Source organism: Pseudorca crassidens, chromosome 1, assembly GCF_039906515.1.
Source record: "Pseudorca crassidens isolate mPseCra1 chromosome 1, mPseCra1.hap1, whole genome shotgun sequence".
NCBI lineage: Eukaryota > Metazoa > Chordata > Mammalia > Artiodactyla > Delphinidae > Pseudorca > Pseudorca crassidens.
Window position 1 is genome coordinate 9,088,654 of NC_090296.1, and position 26,271 is coordinate 9,114,924.

Sequence of the window (26,271 nt, forward strand, 5' to 3'; positions counted from 1 at the left end):
GGGAGCGGATAATGGGGAGTGACTTATTAATGGGTACAGGGCTTCCAACTGGGGTGATGGAAAAGTTCTGGAGCTAGATGGTGGTGATGAGTGGACAGTATCATGAATGTACTTAGTGCCACCGAACTGTACACCTTAACATGGTTGCAATGGTAAATTTATGTTGTGTGTATTTTGCCACACAAAAAAAGAGTGCAGTTATATTCAGATTTCATTATTTAAAGAAATGAAATATATATGCCATTAAGATCAACCTAAACTGATTTCTCATCCAGTGTAATTCTGGGAATTATAGGATTTTTAGAGCTGAAAAGGCCATAGTGGTAAAGTTAGTTGGTTAAAAATATTTAGCAACTTTCTAATTATCACAGATATGAAAAATTATTCATCTTGTTACATGAATCTTTCTACCAAGCAGTTTAGAATTCTCTCTGACTCATAGGTTGGGTGCTGACCTTGAACTCAAAAAGCAACCTTGCAGAAAACAAACATGTCTGACTTACTGTGACTCAAAAAGCATAAACTGTTCTAATTTATTTCCGTTTCTAACACCACTAGTATTGGGGACATAACAAATCACATAAATTCATTAGCTTACATGTTAGAATAATACATAGTCTGATTTTCTTCATGCTATAAATTAAATTACTATAAACATTAGTGTACAGAATACTCAGACAAAGAATGAAATATTAAATCAATATTTATCCCATGAGCTATGCACAGATACTTTAACAATTTACCTCTCAAAATATGGTTTTAATGAAGTAGTGACTCGTTGCCATAGAGCTTTTTATAATGAATCTACTTAATAAAATATTTGTTTGCAGGGAGAAAAAAAGAATTTCCCCAAAACCAGAAAATCATTTTTTAAAGAAATTTTTCAAATTACAATGTTAAAGTCATCTCCAGCTCTGTAAAAGTATATGACATGAGATCTTTAAAATTTCACTGCATTTCAGGATTGTTCTTGAAAAGATACTCTGCCTGTAATTGAGAAAAAAGAAAAAAAGTCAACAATTTAGAATGTACTATTAATTTAGAATTAATAGTACATTAATTTGTACTATTAATGTTTACAATTTAAAAATGAAAGTGCACAAATTTTTTCTTTGAAATGAGTAACAAAAATCTTATTATAAAATGTGATGAAGGTGTTAGAGGCTATTTCCCAAATAACCAGACACACAATTTCTCTGTCTCAACTGGCTTTTCATTTAGATTTGGGTATATTTTATTTTCAAATTGGTATTAAAAAAAAGCCTTCAATCTCTTACCAGAAAATCAACAGGATCATCGGGTCTGACCTTACAACACTCATTCAGACCTTGCATAAGCGTTGGCATGACGTGGGTCATTAAATAGTTTCTCAAGGGAATAGACTGGGCCTCCAGTAATTCTTTTTCTTCTCTTTTAACTTCCTCTAGTCGTTTACTCTACAAATAGAACATTTGGGGGTGCAATAAATAGATGGAAAAAGAAGAACGGTTTCATACGACTCACCCCAGAGTGCACTAGAAGTAGATACTGCTATAAATGTTCATCATGTTATGATAAAGATGGTATTTCCAATTGACAGGGAAAATATGTAAGTGGTGTTTTAACAACTGCCTAGTCATATAGAAAATAATAAACTGGACCCCTACTTCACTTCTTTTTTTCTTTTTTCCAGCATGATTTATCTTTATTAATCACCCCTTTTGTTCACTTTCTTTTCTTTTTCAACATCTTTATTGGAGTATAATTGCTTTACAATGGTGTGTTAGTTTCTGCTTTATAACAAAGTGAATCAGATATACACATACATATATCCCCATATCTCCTCCCTCTTGCATCTCCCTCCCACCCTCCCTATCCCACCCCTCTAGGTGGTCACAAAGCACCGAGCTGATCTCCCTGTGCTATGTGGCTGCTTCCCACTAGCTATCTATTTTACCTTTGGTAGTGTATATATGTCCATGCCACTCTCTCACTTTGTCACAGCTTACCCTTCCCCCTCCCCATATCCTCAAGTCCATTCTCTAGTATGTTCACTTTCTTAATTACTTAGGCAATCCAAATCCCTCTAGGACAGGCAAAAAGATGATGCTGATGATATGATGATGATGATGGTGATGATGATAATGATGATGATGATCCTACCTCACTTCTTAAACCAAAATAATTTCTAGCTGCCCAGATGAAGCAAAGTGAGAGAAAGAGAGAAAGAGAAAGAAAGAAAGAAAGAGAGAAAGAAAGGGAGGAAGGAAGAAAGAAGGAAAGAAAGAGGAAGGAAGGAAGGATCACAGAATCATAGAAGTGCTAATAGGGACTTCCCTGGTGGCCCAGTGGTTAAGAATCCACCTGCCAATGCAGGGGACATGGGTTCGAGCCCTGGTTGGGGAAGATCCCACATGCCGCAGAGAAACTAAGCCTGCACGCCACAACTACTGAAGCCCGCGCACTCTAGAGCCTGTGCTCTGCAACAAGAGAGGAGCCACAGCAATGAGAAGCCCGCGCACCTCAATGAGGAGTAGCCCCCGCTCGCCGCAACTAGAGAAAGCCTGCGCGCAGCAACGAAGACCCAACGCAGCCAAAAAAAAAAAAAAAAAAGTGCTAGTAGAAACTCTCGAAGGTATTGATCTGGTGGACTTGTGTTATGCTCAGCATACAGCCCCCCTCTCTCAGGACTAATAATTCCAGATTTCCTTTGAGAAATCTCCCTTCTCAGCCTAGTGGATTGGGTGGGACTTAAGCCCATCAGTCCGGCCCACTCCTGGCCATGGACATTAGTTAAATGTGCAGCCAAAAGACAAGAAACAAGATAAAGATATAAAATACATTTACTGCCTTAGGTAGAATAAATGCAAAGAGGGAAATCTATTTTTTTTGTTTTTGTGTTTTTTTGGCATGCAGGATCTTAGTTCTCCCACTAGGGAATTGAACCTGTGTCCCCTGCATCGGGAAACGAGGAGCCTTCACCATGGGGCCTCCAGGGAAGTACCAAGAGGGAAATTTAAAAGTATAGAAAGGGATAGGACGTGTTATGCAGTGGGGCGGGTGCTGAAATTTTAAATATGGTGTCCAGGAAAGGCCTCATTAGAAAGATGACTTTTAGCAAAGACTTGAAGCAAGGGAAGAAGTTAATCACACAGATGGAACTTTATTTAAATGCACGGAGATGTCAGAGGCAGCCAGGTCACAGAGGACCTTGGGGGCCATGGTAAGGAGTTTGGACTTTCATCGAACAGCGATGAACAGCCTGTGAAGGGTTTAAACAGAGAATGGACGTGCTGAATCTGTATTTTTCTTTTTTTTTGGCCCCGCCAAGAGGCATGTGGGATCTCCCCCGATGAGGGATGGAACCTGTGCCCCCTGCATTGGGAGCATGGAGTCTTAACCACTGGACTGCCAGGGAAGTCCAGATCTGTATTTTATTTTTTGTTTTTTTTAAATAAATTTATTTAATTATTTATTTATTTTTGACTGCATTGGGTCTTTCTAGCTGCGGCGAGCGGGGGCTACTCTTTGTGGCAGTGCGCCATTTTCTCACTGCAGTGGCTTCTCTCGCTGCGGAGCATGGGCTCTAGGCGTGCAGGCTCAGTAGTTGTGGTGCACGGGCTTAGTTGCTCCGTGGCATGTGGGATCTTCCCGGACCAGGGCTCAAACCCGTGTCCCCTGCGTTGGCAGGCGGATTCTTGACCACTGCACCACCAGGGAAGCCTAGATCTGTATTTTAGAAGGATCACCTGGCAGCAGCAGGGAAACAGACTGGAGATGGAGGGTGGAGCTGGGGAGCCCGGCCAGAAGGCATCACATCATTCTGGCACCCTGGTCAGGAGAAGGGAGCCCTGCAGGTGGATGTGAGTGCTGTTTTAGGAGGCAGAATAGATAAGACTCAGTGATTTGGAGAAGAAGGGTAGAATGAGGCTGACCACCCAAGTTGGATGGGTAAATGGAGGAAAACCAGATGAAATCACCAGGTTGACAGGCAGCAAATGGCACACTTACAACGATGTGTATTGTTAATGCTATGTCAATGGCTAGCTGTTATTATCCTTGTTATTTACCCTAAGCAAAAGACCGGGGCATCTTTTAAAAAATGGTACATATGAAAGAAATTTTAAAAAAAGAAAAAAAAATGGTACATGTGACAAAACAAACAAAAACAAAAAAACAACAAAAATTTGTTTCGGGTATTTCCGTGACATTTCTCTATTAGCGGGATGGGAAGCGCGAGAGGCCGGAATGGTCTTGCCAGCCCCCAGCCCCCATCCCCCACCCACTCCCCCGCCCCGACGCGTGTGCACACACTCACCCACTCCTCCCAGCGAGCAATCTTCTCTGCGGTCTCCGCAGCCTCCTTGTGCTGTCGCTCTGCCTCCTCCATGGCCTCCTTGGCCAGCCGTTCCTCAGCAGCCCTCCGCTCCTCTTCTGCCTTTTCTTCATCCGTTAAACCATAATTGCGAGGCTCCCCAATCTCTTTGATGAGCTGTTTGATAGCAAGTCTGTTCTGAGCGTCTTCGAGTTTTCCTACATCTTTAAAAACCAGAAGAGAGGAAGAGAGCAATACAGACATTTATAATCTGGTCCTGGGGCTTCCCTGGGGGCGCAGAGGTTAAGGATCCGCCTACCAGTGCTGGGGACACGGGTTCGAGCCCTGATCCGGGAAGATCCCACATGCCGCGGAGCAACTAAGCCCATGCGCCACAACTACGGAGACCACGTGCTGCAACCACTGAAGCCCACGTGCCTAGAGCCTGTGCTCTGCAACAAGAGAAGCCACCAATGAGAAGCCCGCGCACTGCAACTAGAGAAAGCCCGCGTGCAGCAAGGAAGACCCAATGCAGCCAAAAATAAATTCTAAAAAAATATATAATCTGGTCCTGCCTGCAATCTATTCTGAGTCCATTTTTTGGAATATTCTATTACTATAATCTTGTGATGGTAGATTGCGTAAATTACCATAAGAGTGTTTCTTTTTTTTAGTTACCAGCACAGTTTAGAATTTCTGGTCTCACTGGCAAATATCAAACTGGTCTCTGGGGGTCACAGGGAGCAAGATTGGGGCTCAGGTCTGAGCTGTGACGGTCGCCGCTGATTTGAGTGGATGGATGGGCGTGTGGAACTCCTCAAAAGGAATGAGTTCTCCACCCCGGGAAGCATTCAAGCAGAGACTGGGGCACTTCACTTGGGGGTTTCCACAGAAGGAAGTCCTGTACTTGGAGGCCGGGCTGGGTGACCTCCAGGTTTCTTTTGTTTTCTGTTTCTGAGAATCAATGATTCTGGGACACTTTTTTTTTTTTTTAATTTACTTTGGCCACGTTGGGTCTTCATTGCTGCACATGGGCTTTCTCTAGTTGCAGCGAGCTGGGGCTACTCTTCGTTGCGGTGCGTGGGCTTCTCATTGCGTTAGCTTCTCTTGTTGCCGAGCACGGGCTCTAAGTGCGAGGGCTTCAGTAGTTGTGGCTCATGGGCTCTAGAGCACAGGCTCAGTAGTTGTAGCGCACGGGCTTAGCTGCTCCGCGGCATGTGGGATCCTCCCGGACCAGGGATCGAACCCATGTTCCCTGCATTGGCAGACGGATTCTTGAGCACTGCACCACCAGGGAAGTCCTGATTCTGGGATTATTATTTTATTTTATTTTAATTTTTTGGCCGCCCCACCCAGCATGCGGGATCTTAGTTCCCGGACCAGACCAGGGATTGAACCCATGCCCCCTGCAGTGGAAACACGGAGTCTTAACCACTGGATCACCAGGCAAATCCCTAGGATACATTTCCAATTCATAAAAAATTAACTGTTTCAGTTAGCCTACTCGAGTAGAAAAAAGTCCAAACTCCAGAATATGTGACTAATGTCAATATTAAGACCAAAAGAAGGAGAAGGAAAAGGAGGGGGGAGGGCAGGGGAGGAGTGGAGGAGCTCTAAGCCTCCCAGGACTCCAGGATCCAGATGCTGTCTCAGCTGGTTCTGGGGGATGAAGAGAGGCCTCGGGAGATCCCAAAGGTCAGCCTGGCTGCTAAGCTTCCACCAGGCTAGCAGTTTCTCACCAAACCCAAAGAAGAGGTGTCAAGACCCAGAAAATCAGAAAGGAAGTTCAGGGGCCCATCAAGCCAAGGGGAGGAGAAACAGCTGCAGCAGATTGGATTTGGAGGCAGGGACGATGATGGCGGAGGTGAGGCTGATGAGAGATCATATTCACTGGATGCTTGCTGGGTGCTCAGCCCTGAGTTAAGTGTTTACAGGAAACAGGAGGAATGCGATGAAGAGCTATTTGATTTCTGAGTAGCTAAGGGGCCAGCTGGCTGGTCTTAAAGGCCAGGAGCGGCTCTCTGAAGAACACCAGTGTCCTGCAATGCTAGGGGGACAGGACGCTGCCCCCAAGGACACTGGGGAAATGGCCCAAAGCAGCTGGCAGCAAACCACATATCTTTGAAGTGCCCTTTAAAAAATGCCAATTTGGGGGCTTCCCTGGTGGCGCAGTGGTTGAGAGTCCGCCTGCCGATGCAGGGGACACGGGTTCGTGCCCCAGTCCGGGAAGATCCCACATGCCGCAGAGCGGCTGGGCCCGTGAGCCATGGCCGCTGGGCCTGCGCGTCCGGAGACTGTGCTCCGCAACGGGAGAGGCCACAGCAGTGAGAGGCCCACGTACCGCAAAAAAAAAAAAAGCCAATTTGGTAAAAAGTTAAAAATAAATAAAAAATGCCAATTTGGTATTCAACTTCATAATATATCCGCATGTTTTCATATGACAATAACACCCGCCACACCACCAAATCCTCAAGTAGACAACTCCTCTGTCTTATCCTGTGACTTCCCAGGCCCCGGGCACACGGTTACGCTGACCCGCCCTCCCCCAGCCCTATGAAAGCGTGCACGCAGTTGGCCGGGGGTCCTGACACCGGGCAGCCCTGCTCCACTTGCAGGTTATCCTTGAGTTTATTTCGTACCAATATGTATCGGATAGATTTCAAGTTCGTCAAAGTAGTTGAGGACAGTCTCATCTTCAGTGTTCCTGTCCCGGTAGCTGCTCAGAGCCCGGAGGAACTGGCCCTGGCTGTAGTGGGTCCCCGCCACGATGCTCTCGGGGAGATTCATCACCCGTTCCTTGAGGAACTCATCTGAGGCATCCAGCGAACAAACGAATTCTGGAGAGAAGGAGAAGCTCGTGAGTTAACACCGTGACTGCGGAGCTTGCAAGCATGTGCTGGTGGACGGGCCACTGCTCGACCGAATGTCTGGTTACCAGGTGGGATCTCCTGTCACGGCAAAGGGCCTGACAAGTTGGCCGCCTTGCTGCCTCTCATGGAGGACAGATGCATGCCAATCACCCATGCTTCCAGAGACCACACTGTGAAGCCCAATCAGTAGGCATTTTGTGAGATCTATTATTTTTCTTTCCCTTCCTTCCTCCCTTCCCTTCTGTTTTCCTTCCTTCCTTCTTCTTTTTATTTTAAATAAAAACAGCAGAAATTGTAAATGCAAATCTCTAATAACCCTATGATACCTGTCATCATCTTGTCACTTTTCCAGTACAATATCACAGGCTCCCAAAGAGACTCAAGGCTATAAGGGAAATACCTTCATGGCTGATTCGCCAACTTAATAAAAATAGAGACTCCCCTGGGATTTTAATTTTCCATGAGTTGAGCTCTTCCCTCACTTCATGCCATGGGCTATGAAACATCTATGGTCAGTAAAACATGGCCAACGCTTATCGAATATTTGATACACGGATCATATTAATGACAGTGATCATTTCACCCACCTGCAATTTTCTTTTAAACTGTAAGAGCAGCTGTTTCTCCAGTGCCTAGCACAAATTCAGTGGCTATTTGTGGAGTGAATGAATGAATGAGTGAATAATTAAAGTGTAGATCTGTGTAACAAGCTTTCTAGGTGAGTTACTGTTCTCAGCTGTTCTCAACAGGACCAGAGTACCCTGGCGCCCAGATCAGTAACCAGGTGTATCGAAAATAACTTGCTGCCTATAAGAGCCTGGCAAAGCTTGGGACTGATTTAATTTTTATTCTAAAATTGGATTGGTTTGCCACATAAAAATGCCAGTCTCACTTAACTGCATTCTAATAAGCTTTCTTGAGTGGGTGAGAAAAATAAGTGTATCGGGTAGAGTCCATAGTGTGGTGCTGACCAGGGGGCGTGGAACATGTGTGAACTTCATCTGCTTCGTGTGAAAGCAAATAGTGAAAACAAAGGCTGAGGACAGAGCTTACAGAATAAGATCCTGTAAACTCATAATCATTGTCTGATATGACCACTCTTCTGACCTATTTTACTTTAATTTCAATGCTCATCCTTCACCATTTGATTTGCACTAGTAGCTATATTTTTCAAAAGAAAGGAGACATCTGGAGCCCCACATGCTGGTACAGTACTTAAATTGAAATTATGTCAATAAATTCACCAGAAATTGAATCTATTTAAGCTCTATGATCTAAGACATGTAGATCAAAACTTAATAATTCTGTTCATAATCTAAGAATTTCATGAGGTAGTACTGTATCTTTTTTTCCAGTGATTGGGGGGGATGGAAGATTCTAGTTAATAAAATATTGCAAATAATAAGTGATATACTTGGCTTCTAATTTTCAGAGTTTTAATATGATGAAATATATTTCCCACTAGATGATATATTTTTTAAAGTCCTTTCTCTTTTGTGATTCAGAAAGAACTTCAAGATTTTGCAGTGTCTCAAGATAATTATTCAGGACATCTACTGTCCTTGAACTGGCTGACTGTAGATAACAAGGAATAGATTTCTGCTTGTTGAGATTGTATACGACAAAGAGGTCTATCTGGAGCCATGTGAAAAATCTATGTCTTAACACATTTTTCCATATTCATCACATAAGTATAGCTTTAAACTTGTCTCCTTCAACGAACAGATCTGAAAAGAATCAAAATGGATATACGCTAACAGTGATAAAATGCAATGATTTATCAATGAGAGATAATACCACCTAGGACTGAATTACTGTACAATCAAATGTTTCATCATTCAAATCAAGCACTGATGCTGATATTAAGCATGCTTTTTATTTTCTGTATCTTATGATGTTTTTGCTTACAGACCTAGGGAGAGAATGCCCCTCCCAGGGCTACCTCTGAAGATAGTAAACAATTCATTTGAAATGAGAGCACACCTCACATATGCGAGCCAACCACGCCCTTTATATAACTCAGATAACAAACCAATATTTCTCCTGCCTTAACTCATCCCAGGGCCAGGACCAGGCAACTAGAGACCAAAGCCCACTGCAACTACTCACACTAGTCAATCCTCTAAAAAAGCTGTTTACTCTGCCCTGCTTTGCCTTTTCCATGGAAACCCCAAGAAAGGCTGTGTCCTCGACTTTCCCCTCCTCCTGACCAAGCCTGGTGCTTCCCCACGTGGCCCTGCATGGTTGCCACACTTCCTTCTCTGGGGAAATGTGAGTAATAACTTCTTCTTTCAATGGCATTAGCCTCACATGTCTCAGTCACTGCCACAAACTAAAATCCCGCAGCACAAATGAGACAATGATCTGATTTCTTTCAGGAAGATAGAAAATAATGACAATTTCTAGAAAGAGGCTAATTGAAAAGAACAGACTAAACATTCCAAAGAGATTACATCTTAGACATGTTTGGACTGCATCCGACAGAGAGGGCAGCCCAGGGGATCAGGACTAAGAATAATGCACCATTTTACCTCCTGCGTTTCCATTTTCTTATCTTAGGGAGGGGTTTCATTCATTCTGGTTTTTGGAGGCAGTGGCATGAGAAGACCTGAGTTTGAATCCAAGCCCTGCCGTTTACCAGCGAAGCGGACTTACATTAGTCTCTGGGCTTCAGGCTCTGGATCAAGTAAACATGGGAGTAATTCCTACCTCACAGGCTCGTGGAAAGGCTCAATAAGCTCCCATCTTGTGTGGTGCCTGGTGCATGACAGATGTTGGGTTGGGGTGAATTTTATCCAGCTGCCTCAGGGGGAACGGGAGGATTTACCACGGGGTTTGCAATGAATGACTGTCGCCCAGAAGTGATCAGCTCTCATAAACTGGACAGACCTGGTTATTTAGACTAATCAACTTTACTTTTTAACTTTTTCTGAGGCAAACACATAAATTAATAGGAAATCTAAGACAGCCCATTCCTCCGGCATTTCATGTTCCTGCCTCAGGCAAATGGTAAATATCCGTCCCTGAGGATGACTGCTCTCTGATGGTCTCTGCTTCCAGAAGCTTCATCACAAGCTGTGCCTGGACCAGGGGCAGGAGAGGATTACAGCTGTGAACCGACTCTCCTGGGGACTTTGACACGGTGAGCAAGCAGGCCCTTCCGAGTCACAGCCTTGGGCTAAGTTCCTGAAAATAGCTGTTCTTGTATTCACCATATGACCAAAACTTGATTAAACCTCATGCAAACTGATAAAAAAAGAAAAAAACCTTTAAAGTTCATGGCAAAGTCACAAGAAATGCCTGCTCAGCAAATCCTTTTTTGTGGAATAAGTTGTTTATATTTCTCTTTCAAGGGTATGTTGTGAAAGCTCTGTGTAAATATGTAATAGGATAAACTTGCTGTGGAGTTAGGGAACCAAGCAGCTTTTTCCTGCCCAGCCTCAATTCTGGATTCTTTTTTTTTTTTTTTTTTTTTTGCTGTACGCGGGCCTCTCACTGCTGTGGCCTCTCCCGTTGCGGAGCACAGTCTCCGGACGCGCAGGCTCAGCGGCCATGACTCACGGGCCCAGCCGCTCTGCGGCATGTGGGATCTTCCCGGACTGGGGCACGAACCCGTGTCCCCTGCATCGGCAGGCGGACTCTCAACCACTGCGCCACCAGGGAAGCCCCAGTTCTGGATTCTGAATGTCCTCCAGAAAAGATTATGGCATGGATAGCACCTGAAGCAGAACAGAAAGGAGGGGCAGTGATCTAGTCCCTGGAGGTCTTGCCAACTGACTCAGAAGCCAAGACACTGTACAGTACAGGGAATAGAGCCAATATTTTATAATAAGTACAAATGGAGTATAATCTTTAAAAATTGTGAATGACTATGTTGTACACCTGAAACTTATATAATATTGTAAATTAACTATACCTCAATTTTTTTTAAATACAGCAAGAAAAAAGTAAGGGCACCAACAGATTGGCTAATCTTTTGCTCTCTTACAGGAAGGAACAGCAGAAATGAATGCTCTCAAAGGGACTTCTGTCCATTTCAGAATTTTAATATCCCTGATATTTACCCCCAGTGAATTCTTTAGTTTGGAAGTTTGATTTTAAGTGTATCGTTTTACTTTGTTCCTAAAACAAACAAACAAAGCTATTTTATTCACATCAAAAGGATTGTTTTGGTACAAAAGAGATATCAAATGGCATTCCTTTAAATATGACCTTGGAGAAGTCTTTTAAACTTACCAGGTATGATTAATTTATCAAAGGGAAACCTTTTGCCTCTGGCTTCTTCCTCTTCCTCTTCCTCTTCTTCTGGTAAAACAAAATATACATCGTCAAGTTTATTACATATTATTACTAAGGATTGTGCAAAAAAATTTAAATACTTTGGGACTTCCCTGGTGGTCCAGTGGTTAAGACTCCACACTCCCAATGCAGGGGGCCTGGGTCGATCTGTGGTTGGAGAACTAGATCTTGCATGCATGCCGCAACTAAGAAGTCCGCATGCTGCAACTAAGAACGGGCCCAGCAAATAAATAAATAAATAAAATTATTTTTAAAATAATTAAATATTTTAACTAGTAGTCACTAATGAAAACTAGCCATAACTAGGAAAGCCTGCATTTTAGGTATAGTCGCTCCGATTTTTTTGTTTATTTTAATTGTGACTACTGTTACTCTGAACAATAAAGCTGTGACTTATTTGAATGTAAACATTCAAAATAAAGGTAACACCCACACTTACGGTTGAACAGGTCTTTGGCTTGATCATAGGTCTTTGGGAATCCATCCAAAATGTAACCTTGATTTTTGCAAGGCATGGATTTTAACTTTTCTCTTATAAATCTAATTATATATTCATCTTCTAGTCGACCTAATAAAAAGAAAAAAAATATTACTGTGCAGTCACATTCTACATAACTAAATTGAGTTATTTGTAGTGAGGTGGATGGGCCTAGAGTCTGTCATACGGAGTGAAGTAAGTCAGAAGGAGAAAAACAAATACCATATGCTAACACATATATACGGAATCTAAAAAAAAAAAAATGTTCATGAAGAACCTAGGGGCAAGACGGGAAAAAAAGATGCAGACCTACTTGAGAATGGACTTGAGGATATGGGGAGGGGGAAGGGTAAGCAGGGACAAAGTGAGAGAGTGGCATGGACATATATACACTACCAAACGTGAAATAGATAGCTAGTGGGAAGCAGCCACATAGCACAGGGAGATCAGCTCGGTGCTTTGTGACCACGTAGAGGGGTGGGATAGGGAGGGTGGGAGGGAGGGAGACGCAAGAGGGAAGAGATATGGGAACATATGTATATGTATAACTGATTCACTTTGTTATAAAGCAGAAACTAACACACCATTGTAAAGCAATTATACTCCAATAAAGATGTTAAAAAAAATTTAAAAAGTAAAGTGATCTCAAAACTTCTTGTGTAGTCAAAATTACTATTGAAAATCTCTTATTTTTGCATTAAAGTGAAAAATATGTGGTTTTGTATTTTGAGCACAACACATGAACTCTCATGCCCAATAAAGTAGGAGAACCCAGTGAGCCTGTCTGCAGGAAAGAACAGAATCGGATGCTTATGTCTGCGCTTCCAGAATGTTCTTCCGTGGTCACAACTTCTGGTTGAAGTTGAATGAGGAGTAATTGAAGGGATCCAGGGTGTTCTCACTTGCCAGCAGGATTTACTCAATTCTGTTTTGATATATGCTTCTATAACCTTAATACGTGATAATAAATGCTTCTGTTGTGAGAATTCGGTGGGATAGTATTCATGCGTGCTGATGCCACATGATTTATTTTTATTTTTTATTTTGGCTGCACTGCACGGCTTGTGGGATCTTAGTTCCCCGACCAGGGATCAAACCATGGCCCTCGGGCAGTGAAACCCCAGAGTCCTAATCACTGGACCGTCAGGGAATTCCCTATACACAATTTATTAATAGTAAGTGCCCAATAAATATTTGCTACATTTGAATAAGAATCAACCTTGATCTTGACCCTTAAAGGCACTGTTCTCTTTAAGGCTGCAGAAAGGAGCGTGGCCCCCTCTTCCCTGCCTTTTCCAGTGGGCATTGCAGACCTTCACCCCACTGGACAGTTCCCTCTCCAGCCATGGGCGCAGGGTTCCTGCAGTTGCTCGGGCGGGGGCTGAGGATGGAGGAGCTTGTTCTAAAGCTATCACAGTGTTGCCAAGACAATATGATGTAACTCCTCCAAAATATTCATCTATCACGTAATTGTTGAACAGCTATCATTCCCAAGACACAGCCCTGCCCTTACATGGCTTAGTGTATACATTACAGCAATACAAGCTTGACGAGTTTGAGAAATTGACCTCCAAAGCTCTTTCTAGGGTAGCACTATACTCTCAGTTTATTGATGGGTCTACAATAGAAAATAATTTGGGGTCTCTTTTTATTACTCTGTTAATGACAGTAAAATGATCTCATTAAAACACCTCTCCTTTCTTCTACCTTTCATTGCCACACGAATCATTAGGCAGTAACTGATTCAGAAAATAACTGTGTCTTTCAGAAATTTAAATATTATGGCAGAGACAAAAAAAATAATCAAAGGTGTTATTTAACATAATGAAATTCCTCGAAATGATTTGATGTTACTTCTCAGTAAGGTTCAAAATGCTGTAAAGAAATAAAGTCACATTCTTTTCTTGTTTTTTTTTTTTTTCCACCGCGCAGTGCATGCGAGATCTTAGTTCCCCAACCAGGAATCAAACCCATGCCCCTTGCAGTGGAAGGGCAGAGTCCTAACCACTGGACCTCCAGGGAAGTCCCTAAACCCACATTTTAAAAATGTCAAGGGGGGACTTCCCTGGTGGTCCAGTGGTTAAGAATCCGGCTTCCAATGCAAGGGATTCAGGTTCAATCCCTGGTCTGGGAACTAAGCTTCCACATGCCACGGGGCAATTGAGCCCGCACCCCACAACTAGAGAGCCTGTGTGCCGCAACTACTGAGCCCATGCGCTCTGGAGCCCATGTGCCGCAACTACTGAGCCCTACTGAGGGATACACTAATATCAAAAGACGATTTTTATTTAAACATTCTATCTTCAATTTTCAAAAGCTTCGTTGGTAAGGAAAGGCACATACTCGGAAATCTAGCTTCGGTCCCCTCCAAGGCATCCTTTGGTTTATATCAGGGAGTGAGCTTTGCCATTCATTTGTTTGTTTTAGAAATAAGTGTTCATTACGCCAGAAGGGAGCTTGAGCGGCAGTTTATGATAACTATGGAATGTGAGTACGCAAAGGGCCAAGCCCAAGCGCCTTTTTCTAGAGAACTGTGACCTCCTGGAGATACACTCGTGATCTTGGCCGGTGGCGTTGAGCATCTCGGAAGGGGATGGTCACTTCTGTTTTAAAGCGAAAGAGCACAGCCCTGCTGGATGGCCTTTAAAACACCACACTGCTTCTTCTTCTTTTTTTTAAATGTTAAGTCTGCCTTTCAAATAACAGTAATGTTTAAAATGCTAATATTAATGCATATTCATAATTACTAAAACTTAGTTTAAAAACAGATAGCTGCAACCAAGGTTTTTAAAATAATCCACACACAGTAGAGACACGATGCTATCGACATAAAAGTTGATACATTCACATACATCCCCCTCCCCAACTTTTCATTTTCAAACTCACAGAAAAGTTGAAAGACTGGTTCAATGATCACCTGGAATCCCACCAACCAGTGGGATTCCGTGCATTCTAGTGCATTCACCGAGTCCCTAGTTTAGCTGAACGGTCAGGGGCCGACGGGAGTGGAATCATGAATAGAAGAGGATACGGAGGTGTCTCACTGTGGGATTGTGAGATCTGTCCTGCTGGACTCCTTAGAATCACATGATGACACATTGGTTCACGTGAGGGAGAAGTGTGCTAACCTCTGCGTCCTCGTTCTGTGAAATTTCTACATAGGTTAATGCCATGGGTTCACAGGTGTTATTTTGTTTAAACATGACCTGGGTCCGTGTTTCTAGTTTCAGGTAAATATGAATAGGAAGGAGTTTGGGACAAACTTGAAGAAAAAAAGTACTTTCCTAAGGTTAAAGGGGACTGACTGCACCATCGCCATCTTGTAGGAAGTGGGTGGGAGGGCATACTGACAGTAGGCAGGTTTGTCTCCTTCCCCGTTCCCCTCTGAAGAGAGAGGCTGCTGACCCAGTTTGGCCTCTCTTGCATCTGCGGGAAGAACAGACTCTGCTGCCAAGGACAGGCCCTTCTTGAACTTGGGTGACGCAGTGACTGCTCTCAGCCATAATTCTTGTTCTGTGTGGTCACCTCCCTGGACGTGAAAAGAGCCCAGCCAGTACTTCACGTCATCCTGTTACACGAAGTCCTTGGACAAGACTTTTGGGTCCTTGCAGAGACCAGTTATATGTTCCTGTCAGTAAATGCTGTCCCGTGTTTGTTTCTGGCCCTACGCCCCAGGCTTACAGCGTATGTACACGTGGCCATGTTCACCTGTGGATTCCTAAAACTCCCAGTCCCCTGCCCTTTCATGTGGCCTTGCCAGACTTCCTTCCACAGGTGTCCTCACAATGGAGTGTCTTATTTTGTTTTTTTCTCCTCTCCCAAAAGGTAGGAGCCAGGATGCTATTAAACTCTAAAACCAAGATAGTGATTCCCCAGTGTCACAGGCGAGGCAGGGGCAGTGTCATATCTCAAAGTGTTGATCTGCGTTTTCTGCGTACCTTTTCCTCTGGGCCATTGATCTGGGATTCCAAATTCCATATCCTCCTGGCCCAGCCCACACAAAAGCAGAAACCCAGACTCAGATGATGAGCTGGTTTAAGTGAATGCTCAGTGTATGCAGACAAAAACATTTTCTCCACTCCATAAACTAGATTGGAGTGGCCTGGGGGAAGGAGAGGAAAAGGGGTAAACAGGACTTCAGAGGAGGGTGTGAAGGGATTACTCCTGACGAAGAGCAGCTGGGTCTAAGACTACGCCTGGAGGGGCAAAGGGTGGGGTGCCAGAAGACCCGAGAGGGGAGGGCGGTCCAGAGCGGGGGCCCCAGGGGAATGCAGTGGGCGGTCCTCAGGGGGAGGGCCAGTTTGTACCTCTGTCCTTCTTCCCTGACCCCGACTGGCCCCAGCTCAACCCTGGAGGATCAGAGACAGCCACCAGCAAGATGGGAAAAGTAAGAGGCAGGAAACCAGATGTGCTTGATAGGATGGGAGGGGGGGAAATTCTCCACTGAGTCAGAGTCCCAACTTGCTTACACGTTGGACTGGTTTATAGCCAATGCCAGTATTACCAGTTTGATGGAGGTTCTCAACTATCTAGCTGTAAAAATGAAATGGTTTTATTTTTCTCATAACTGCTGCTGACTGCTTTCCTGATGGGTGGCAAGCTCCCTTAAAGACATCTCAGTTCAAAACTTAGTTTGTGATTGGAATGGACTTCTGAAAGCATGAATAAACAGAGAGCCCACTTACTTATTATCTAAGAGCTGCAGTGGGACCAGCCTGAAATTCCATCCAAGGGTGGGGAAAGAATGAGTCCGGAGCTTGAGTTTAAAGGGACACCTCACTGGGCTGCAGTGTTCAACAAACTGGTTCAAGTTACCCCGTGGGCAAGAATATTTTTCTATTTATTTGTATTTCTTCCTGAATGAATTAATTATTGGTCCAAGTTATTCATTCATTTTTTTCTCTTCGGGGTTTCATGATTTTCTAATTAGTTTGCCGGAGCGTTTTATGCATGAAGGCTATTAACTCTTTGTCATATTGGTGGCAAATACTTTTTCCTGATTTGCCCTTTGCCTTTTAATTAATGTTTTTTGATGCTTTATAAATATTTATGACTACACATTTGATTGTTTTAAAACTTAGGTAATTCTTTCCCATCGTATAACCAATAGTCAACAAAATGTTAATGGGGGGGGGTTCCCTGGTGGCGCAGTGGTTGAGAGTCCGCCTGCCGATGCAGGGGACGCGGGTTCGTGCCCCGGTCCGGGAAGATCCCACATGCCGCAGAGCGGCTGGGCCCGTGAGTCATGGCCGCTGAGCCTGCGCGTCCGGAGCCTGTGCTCCGCAACGGGAGAGGCCACAGCAGTGAGAGGCCCGCGTACTGCGAAAAATATATATATATTAATGGGGATTTTTTCCCCCAGGGTTGAGATAGTGAATGATTTTGTGTGTGTGTGTGTGTGTGTGTGTGTGTGTGTGTGTGTGTGTGTGGTTGTTATAATTTCTGTACTTTACTTTTAATAGCAAACAAGTAGTTTTTTATAACAAGGAAATCAATCCCACCGTTACAAAAGCAGTGCAGCCGTGTGCTGTGCGGTTACCTGCGTTGTGCTCCAGGCTTTCCTTGATGCCGTCCAAGAACTCCTGAGCATCCTCCACGGTCTCCGCTTCCTCCTCCTCTTCACCTTCTTCTTCTCCTCCTTCCCCTACATGCTTAGGTGTAATGATCGCCTCCTACATACCACAGGGATATTCAAATCAGATGATGCCCTGCGTTGATTGGCTGCTATAAATCATCTGGCGAGTGATCCTGGAAAAGGCTGGTACCCAAACAGGGGAGGTGCTCAAGGACAGCTGTGCAAAAGTGGTCAGGATGCGTCTATCTATCTACGAAGACAGATAAGAGCCTGGGGGGGTTTCTTACTCTATTTTAGGAGAATAATCTATTTCTGTGCTAACGCCAGAACTACTTAAGAATCAACACTTTTCTAGCAATTCCCTGGCGGTCCAGTGGTTAGGACTCCGAGCTTCCACTGCAGGGGGCCCAGGTTGGATCCCTGGTTGGGGAACTAATCCTAATCCTGCAAGCTGCATGATGTAGCCCAAAAACAAACAAACAAAAAAGAATCAACACTTTTCCAAGTATCAGGTTGGATCTTACTTGGGGGACACACATTTTGTAGAAATCAAGACTTTGAATAATCATCTTTGGAAATGTACCTCAGTACCTACCATTCCCAATAAAATGATAAAAAGCAGCTATTTAGGGAGAAGGAGGGACAGCAGAGCACAGAGACTTTTCAGGGCAGGGAAAACTACTCTGTATGATACTATAATGGTGGACACATTTCATTAGACATTTGTCCAAACCCATAGAATGTACAACAGCAAGAGTGAACCCTAATGTCAGCTACGGACTTTAGGTGATATGGTACGTGAATATAAGTTCATTGATGTAACAAATGTGCCACTCTGGTGGGGTTTAATGATAATGGGGGAGGCTGCCTGTGCAAGGGGTAAGGGATGTAGGGGAAATCTCTGTACCTTCCTCTCAACTTTGCTGTGAACCTAAAACTGCACTAAGAAAATAGTCTTTTTTTTTTAAGCTGTTGATAAATGGTCTGATAATACCCTGAGAAACATACATCAAGAATAAAAAAAACCTGGGTATATATCCGAAAAAAACAAAAACTCTAATTCAAAAAGATATGTGCACCCCAAAGTTCATAGCAGCATTATTTACAGTAGCCAAAATATGGAAGCAGACTAACTGTCCATCAACAGATAAATGGATAAACAAGATATGGTGTGTATATGTATATATACATATACACACACGCATACACATACATACAATGGAATACTACTTAGCCATAAAAATGAATGAAATGTTGCCATTTGCAGCAACATGGATGGACTTGGAGGGCATTATGCTAAGTGAAATAAGTCAGACAGAGAAAGACAAATACTGTATGATATCACTTATATGTGGCATCTAAAAAATACAACTAGTGGGGCTTCCCTGGTGGCGCAGTGGTTGAGAGTCCGCCTGCCGATGCAGGGGACGTGGGTTCGTGCCCCGGTCTGGGAGGATCCCACATGCCGCAGAGCGGCTGGGCACATGAGCCATGGCCGCTGAGCCTGTGCGTCCAGAGCCTGTGCTCCACAGCGGGAGGGGCCACAAAAGTGGGAGGCCCGTGTACCGGGAAAAAAAAAAAAAAACTAGTGCATATAACAAAAAGGAAGCAGACTCACAGATGTAGAGAACAAACTAGTGGTTACTGGTGAGGAGACGGAAGGGGAAATGGGCTAGGTAGGGGGCAGGGCATTAAGAGGTACAAACTATTAGGTATAAAATAAACTACAATAAGGATATATTGTACAACATGGGGAATGTAGACAATGCATTTTAATAACTATAAATGGAGTATAAGCTTTAAAAATTGTGAATCACTACACTGTACAACTGTAAGTTATATAATATTGTACATCAACTATACTTCAATTAAAAAAAAAAGAATAAAGAAACAAATGAAAATGTTCCAGTCAATAGAGAGAATGCAAGATATATTTTGAGCAATAGCTGGAGAAAGACTAAATTTTAAGGGCGACCCATGAAAGACGCTTCCAGAGGAAAAGCCATGTGGGTTTCTGTGTTTTCATAATGGAGCCAACAACAAAATCCAATTAAAATAACAAATCTCTTTGTAGGATATGCCATGGAAAATTAGTGATTTCTTAATTATGAGTAAGACAAAGCATTTTTAAAATATAAAAATTCACAGTAAAGTAGTTAAAAGTGTTACCAGTTTTGCTATGGCTTCGGAAATGACATCCTTCAGTTTAATGTGATGCAGTTTGTAGTATTTGGACAACACTTCAGCGATGCTGGATTTTCCCACAGCAGGAGGACCAAGAATGCAAATCTTGATGGGCTAAAAGAGGAGAATAAGCGTCATACAGGGAGCTCTGAACCATCTGTAGCTAGACAGTGTTCTTTATTTCAAGGGTCGCGGCCCTTTTAAGTCTCGGGATCCTGCAAGCTGACTCTCACTCCTCCATCAAGACCCCAGAGTCACTTCCTCCTGGTGTTCAATGAGCATCCACTACGTGCCCTGAGCTGGGCACGGGGCACACGACACTCAGCAGGATGTGAACCAAGTACTCAAGCATCACATGCTACCAGTTTCATCTTTGTGGTGCTACTCCTGTAAAGACAGCAGAGAAATAGAATTTCTGGTCCACTATACAGGGTGCTTAATTTACTGCCTGATGAACATTGTTTCTGGACTAAACTTGGTCTTTAATTAAACTTTTCTTTTTAAAAACAGTTAATTAAAAAAAAAATAGGGCTTCCCTGGTGGCGCAGTGGTTGAGAGTCCGCCTGCCAATGCAGGGGACACGGGTTCGTGCCCCGGTCCGGGAAAATCCCACATGCCGCGGAGCGGCTGGGCCCGTGAGCCATGGCCGCTGAGCCTGCGCGTCCGGAGCCTGTGCTCCGCAACAGGAGAGGCCACAACAGTGAGGGGCCCGCGTAACGCAAAAAAATAAATAAATAAAAATTAAAAAAATAATAAAAAATAAATGAAAACAGTTAATTTATCCTAGTTTTTAAAAATACACTCATTTTTTTTACTTTTATTTTTTATTAATCTATCTTATACATATTAGTGTATATATGTCAATCCCAATCTCCCAGTTCATCCCACCACCACCACCCCACCCCTGAACCCCCCGCTTTCCTGCCCTTGGTGTCCATACGTTTGTTCTCTACATCTGAAAAATACACTCATTTTTAAAAAAAGTTTCTAGAAGCTCATCACATTCATAACTGGTGAGCAAATGTTTATTTCTAATAGAAATAAAAACATCAGTGACAAATAGTCATTTCTTTCAAAATGGTCCAAACAGTTGTGAAACTAAAGCCTGGTATTTTGCAAGGCAAATTTTTTAAATTTTAAATTAAAAAAAATTTTTATTTAAATCATGCCATTGAAAAGCATTTCCATGGGCAGAGTGTCCATGTGCTTAAAGACTACATAATTTCATGCACAGAGTTGGTTATTGTTATTATTACTACTATCATTATTATTAATACTACTACTATTGTTATTATTACTATTTGTCAGATGAGGCAGCCAAGGCTGTGAAGGGAGTGAGCAGGGCTACTGCAGTGGTACTGGGTAAGGCGTGGTGGACGTGAATGACCCTGTCTGCTTAGGGACAGGCTCTCTCAGGGTGATGGCAATGACCAAGATGGCGGGCAGTGGAGGGTGGCAGTGGTCAGGAGAGCATCTCTGGAGCTGAGTCTTGATGGACAGGGCTGGGCTCCGAGGTAGGCATGGTGCAGTCACCAAGGCCTGTTGTCCGGCTGTCAACTGGGCAGGTTCATGCCTTGTTTCATCCACACACCGAGGGCGGATCTGTCTCCTGGGGTAAGCTCACCTCATCCGGGTACAAAACCAGAATGGTAGTTTATTCAGTTATAATGAGAAGTAGGGTTGCCACTGAACTCAGAACACGCCAAGTGCACGTGTCTGGCACATTTACCCCTCAAGGCAGACACGTTTAGAAAGTAGCTTGATGAGCTTTGATCAGACCAAGGAGAGTTGGATGGATGGACTGTTGAATGGTATTAGGTCAAGGTGATTGGATGCACCTGTCTCTGCACAGGGATGACTTTGCCTTGCTAAAGGAACTGGAGTTGTGGAGGCCCTTGGCTTGAGGCTCCATCTTGCTGGATGTCGCTGGTGTGGCACTGTCTACATTGTCCTTGGTCGTGTTTCCTGTTCTATGCTGCCAAGCTGACCAATGCCGCCAGGGATGGATAGACTCAGTTTAATTTTTAGATATGCTTACTCCTTCTATCATGTCCTGTCCAGTTTTGCTAATCAGGAACCGTATGGTCTCTTTAAGGTGTCTCGTCCCATCTCTACTCTGACTGGGTGTTGTTTTACGTTGACCCACAAACGACAACACTAGTCTAACCTCTCAGGTTGCTCTGTGCCTCGGGACAGCCTCCAAGTAGAGCCGTTGTGGGTGTCTCAGATGCTTAAAAGGATCATTGTTTCTTTTTTTTTTAATTTTTAAAAAAACTTTTTGGCCATGCCACACAGCATGTGGGATCTTAGTTCTCCAGCCAGGCATCAAACCCGCGCCCCCTACAGTGGAAGCGCTGGAAGCGCAGAGTCTTAACCACTGAACCACCAGGGAAGTCTCCGATCATTTTTTTTTTGTAAAGTGGTACACCTTTTTTTTTTAATTACTTACTTAAAATTTTTTTTAAATTTTTTCTTTCTAGGTTTTAAAGTGGCACATCTTTTACTGCTTCTCAACAAGGCATGCTTTGCAGGAGAATATTGTTCTTAGGATACAATGGCAACTCTACTTGCTTTTACGCAGTATTTCCATGCACGATGGCAATTCAACTATGACGGCACCTGTCACTCATAGACTATAGCTTTCGAAATGGCTTCTCCTGTCACATTTACTCTCATCTTTGGAATGCCTCCCTGGGATAAATCCAAAGATGTGGGCAAGGGATGCATTTACCTGATTTCAGAGACGGGTGTGTGGAGGCTCCCATAGTAAGGCCATTCTAGCTAAGTTGGCATCTTAGCTAATTTGAATCCCTGACTAGCTGTGAGACCTTGAAGAAATTGCTCCATCTTCTAAGCCTTGGCTTCCTCGTCTATATATGTAGATAAGAATATCTATGAAAAGTTGTGGTGATTAAAATGACTGGCAAATCCCGTGGCCAACAAGAAAAGGTCAAAGTAATCATCAGACGTCCCCACCTCCTACCTACCCTTTTCCAGATGTATACCCGGGGTGAAAAAGGCAGGCCAGTAAGGTACCAGACATTTTCCCTTATAGGGACAACTCTGTGACAGTCAGTCTGGGGCTTCCTATCATGTTCAATTCGTGTTAAGCATAACAATCATCTCTGTCAACTTAAAAATTTTTAATATTCAGTTGGCAAGTATCAATAGAATATAGAGGTAGATTTTTTTGGCCTGGGCAATAGGTCAAATTTGAAAAAGAACTTGAGGGAATTCCCTGGCAGTCCAGTGGTTAGGACTCCATGCTTTCACTGCAGGGGGCACGGGTTTGATCCCTGGTTGGGGAATTAGGATCCCGCAAGCTGCGTGGTGTGGCCAAAAAAAAAAAAAAGATTGAAAAAGAACTTGAATTTAGAAATTCAGACATTTGAAAAAGTACTTTCATTGGTGTAATTACACCAAAAGTTTCGTTTACTTTGCTTAAATCAGAAGCTTACACAGGAAGTGGTTATAGTTACCAATAATCTTCTGCTTTGCTTGTACTCTTTGAGGATACTGTTGATATTTTCCACAAATCCTGCTTGGGCGAACCATCGAATGTTAAAATTTTCCTTCACAATGAGTGTTTCCATTCTCAAATTGACGAGTAAATGGTCAATATCCTCTTGCTAAGAGATAAAGGAACATTAGAGATTTGTCCTTTTTTTTTTTTTCCACTTGAGAGTTATAACAGACCCAAATCACTGAAGTTACTGAAGAAAAAAATATGAACACATTCACTAAAGATGGCCGTCAACTAAGGCAGCTCTAAGTTTTGACAGACCACCTGCTGTGAGACTCTGTGACCCTAAACTTCCCTCACACCTGCTCTCTTGTGACGGGCAGCATCCTGGCTGGTACAGTGACACAAGCAACTCAAAGAGTAGGGAGATACTAGAAGCCCAAGTGGAAGGTTTCCTTCTTCCTTTTTTTTTTTTTTTTAACAAATTTTAATACTACCTATTTTTTGAGTAGTGAAATCACACGGTTCAAAATCCAAAAGAACAAAAAGTATAGGGGAAACTTATACACACGACCATATATACAATAGATAACCAACAAGGACCTAGTGTACAGCACAGGGAACTCTACTCAGTATTTTGTAATAACCTACAAGGGAAAAGAATCTGGAAAATATATATATATATGTATAACTGAATCACTTTGCTGTACACCTGAAACTAACAGAACACGGGAAATCAACTATACTTCAATGAAAAAGAAAAGTAGAGGGGAAAGCACTCCCTGTGGTCCCCATCACCACCCATCCAGTTCTGCTCCTCAGAGGCAACCAACGATATCAGTTCTTTCAGAAACGTGTTCCAATGCACCGTTCTGTTGCAATTTATTCCTAAAAATATGATATTCCAAAACAAGCTGGAAGAATGCACTGTATGACTAAAACTGTACTTTCGGCGCTGCTGTGATGGAATCAGAAATTCAGCCTCCTGTTTGAATTTTTGAAAGAGGCCGAAGAGAGCAACACCCAGTGTTTGTCTAGCATGTTACACATCAGACAGCTTTCAAATACATTTTCTGACCACAACCTCTGAGGGTTTTCAAAAAAAGAAAAAACAGAAACCAACAGGCTCACAGAGGTGAAGAGGAAGTTGCGATAGCTAAGATGGCCAGCTGTGCAGGAGGAGGTGAAATGAACTTGGAAGCCAGGTCTTCTGACTCCAAATCCCTCAAGAACCAACACCTTTAGGACAAGAGTAGAAAAAAAGAATCTCTTATATACTAACTGTTAAGTCCTTTGTTAGGAAAGCATTTTCTTTGGGTACTTTCTGGATTTTCCCAGGGCCAGTACTTTTACTGATGCACTGTTAGAGAAACATAGAATTATTATTTGGTTGACCTGTAAGATTTCAATATAAAATTTCTCAAATGAATATAAACATAACTGAATACAAAAAAAAAAAAATTGCAAAGCAACAGGGGAGAACACTGAGGGTATTCACTGGTGTATTTTTTCCACACGTGGTTAAAGAGCACAGAGATGAATAAGGCCCGATCTCTGCCCTCAGGCAGCCCCCAGCCTGAAAAGGGAGAGACAGATGCTTGTGTGTATTGTCTGATCTAGGCGTCTGGAAAAGAGGGGCTTGCCCATGGGGGAGGTGGGATGGAGCCAGGAGGGTGCAGAGGAAGATGTCTGAGCTGAATCTTAAGAATTAGTGGGGGTGGCCACTGAAAGGGCGAGAGAAGGCTGCACTGGCTGGGCCAGCTGGGCCATAAGGTGACAGGTGGCTTTAACCAGAGCAGCCCAGATAGGAAAGGGGGCCCTCAGAAACCCAGATCTCCTGGAAGCCGCCAGTAGGTTTGGTGAACTTGACCACATGAGTACTTTGGGGAACAATTCACAGATAGATTTTAGTATCGCGGTGTGTGATTTGTGTGTGTGTGAGTCCTACAGTGGACTTTTTTTGCTCCCCTCTGTGCGTATACTGGAGATAAAAAGATTGTGGTTGTAATTTCCCAATACATATACTGCAGATACAAATAGCAAGCTTGGGTTTAAGGATATTGTATTTTAGGAGTCCCCGGTCTTGTTAGCACTCCTGATTCCATAATTATAATACTTTGGCGGGGCGGGGGGTGGGTAAAATGATTTAAGAGATGCCATCCAGTCTGGCTGGGATGACATGGCTATACCTTGACAAAGTCTTCCAGAGTATGAACTGACTCGTCCACAGCCACCAGGTAATGGAACTTTGGCACGTGGTCTATGACGTTCTGTATCACTCTGCAGACCACCAGGGAACATCGCCCCCAGAGGGAATAAACAAAGGAGATGTAGTAAATAGAATTCCATGGATGCCACCCTCATGGACCAGATGCCAGGTTTGCTGATTTAGCAATTATCTTATTTTCCAACAAGGTCAGGGCTGGGATGATGGTCCCTACTCTACAGTGAAGGAAGCTAGTGAAGAGTTAAGTGACATTTCTTGGGCTGAAGGGCCAATGGGAAGGTAGAAGGGCCGGGATTGGAAGCCAGGTCCACCTGGCTCCAGATTCGCCCCAGGTACAAGATTAGCTGAGCCCCGACAGGACTTGCGTTGATGAAGCCCGCTTACCCAGTGGCTCATTAAAGTCCCCAAACAATGCTTTGGGGAAGGTGTTTCACAAAGTAAAACACAGATTCACAGAAGCTGTGGCTCCTTAAGTCACATAGCACGGAGTGGCTTAGATTTCCTGCCCTGGATTAATTATGAATGATGGCCAACGTGTCTGAGGGCTTAACTCCGTCAGGCCTGTGCTCTGGGCTTTCCAGGTGTTACCCCATGGAATGCTCAGAACAACCCTCTCAGGTAAGGCTATTATCATCCGCATCTCACAAATGAGAAAATCAGACCCGAAGGGGTTAAGCAACTTTCCCAAATTCACACAGCTAGCGGGGGGCAGAACAGGGTTTTGAATACAGATGAAAAAATTTCCAGAGAAACAATAGTGAATGGAAGACTGTCACAAGACTGTAGTTTCTACCTCCATCTCAGCTTCCTTTTCAGTCAAACGATAATAAAACAAACGCACCTGTCTAAATATCCATTTCATATTTGTTTTATATTAATTT

General features: G+C 43.4%; 1 protein-coding gene across 4 annotated transcripts in view; it reads right to left on the reverse strand.

The window, feature by feature from the left end:
- Positions 1 to 948: 948 nt before the first annotated feature.
- AK7 (adenylate kinase 7) overlaps positions 949 to 26,271 on the reverse strand; it is a 54,196-nt gene continuing 28,873 nt past the window's right edge. The window contains exons 8-18 of one of the 4 annotated variants that reach the window (XM_067734617.1): positions 25,353 to 25,443; positions 24,446 to 24,523; positions 23,180 to 23,329; positions 19,686 to 19,814; positions 17,481 to 17,613; positions 11,903 to 12,031; positions 11,401 to 11,469; positions 6,934 to 7,131; positions 4,298 to 4,518; positions 1,278 to 1,436; positions 949 to 987 (exon numbers count right to left, since the gene is read on the reverse strand). In XM_067734617.1, coding sequence (XP_067590718.1) covers positions 949 to 987; positions 1,278 to 1,436; positions 4,298 to 4,518; positions 6,934 to 7,131; positions 11,401 to 11,469; positions 11,903 to 12,031; positions 17,481 to 17,613; positions 19,686 to 19,814; positions 23,180 to 23,329; positions 24,446 to 24,523; positions 25,353 to 25,443 — 1,396 coding nt within the window. The remainder of the gene's footprint in view (positions 988 to 1,277; positions 1,437 to 4,297; positions 4,519 to 6,933; positions 7,132 to 11,400; positions 11,470 to 11,902; positions 12,032 to 17,480; positions 17,614 to 19,685; positions 19,815 to 23,179; positions 23,330 to 24,445; positions 24,524 to 25,352; positions 25,444 to 26,271) is intronic. The other 3 variants (XM_067734679.1, XM_067734650.1, XM_067734706.1) reach the window with 3 other exon arrangements.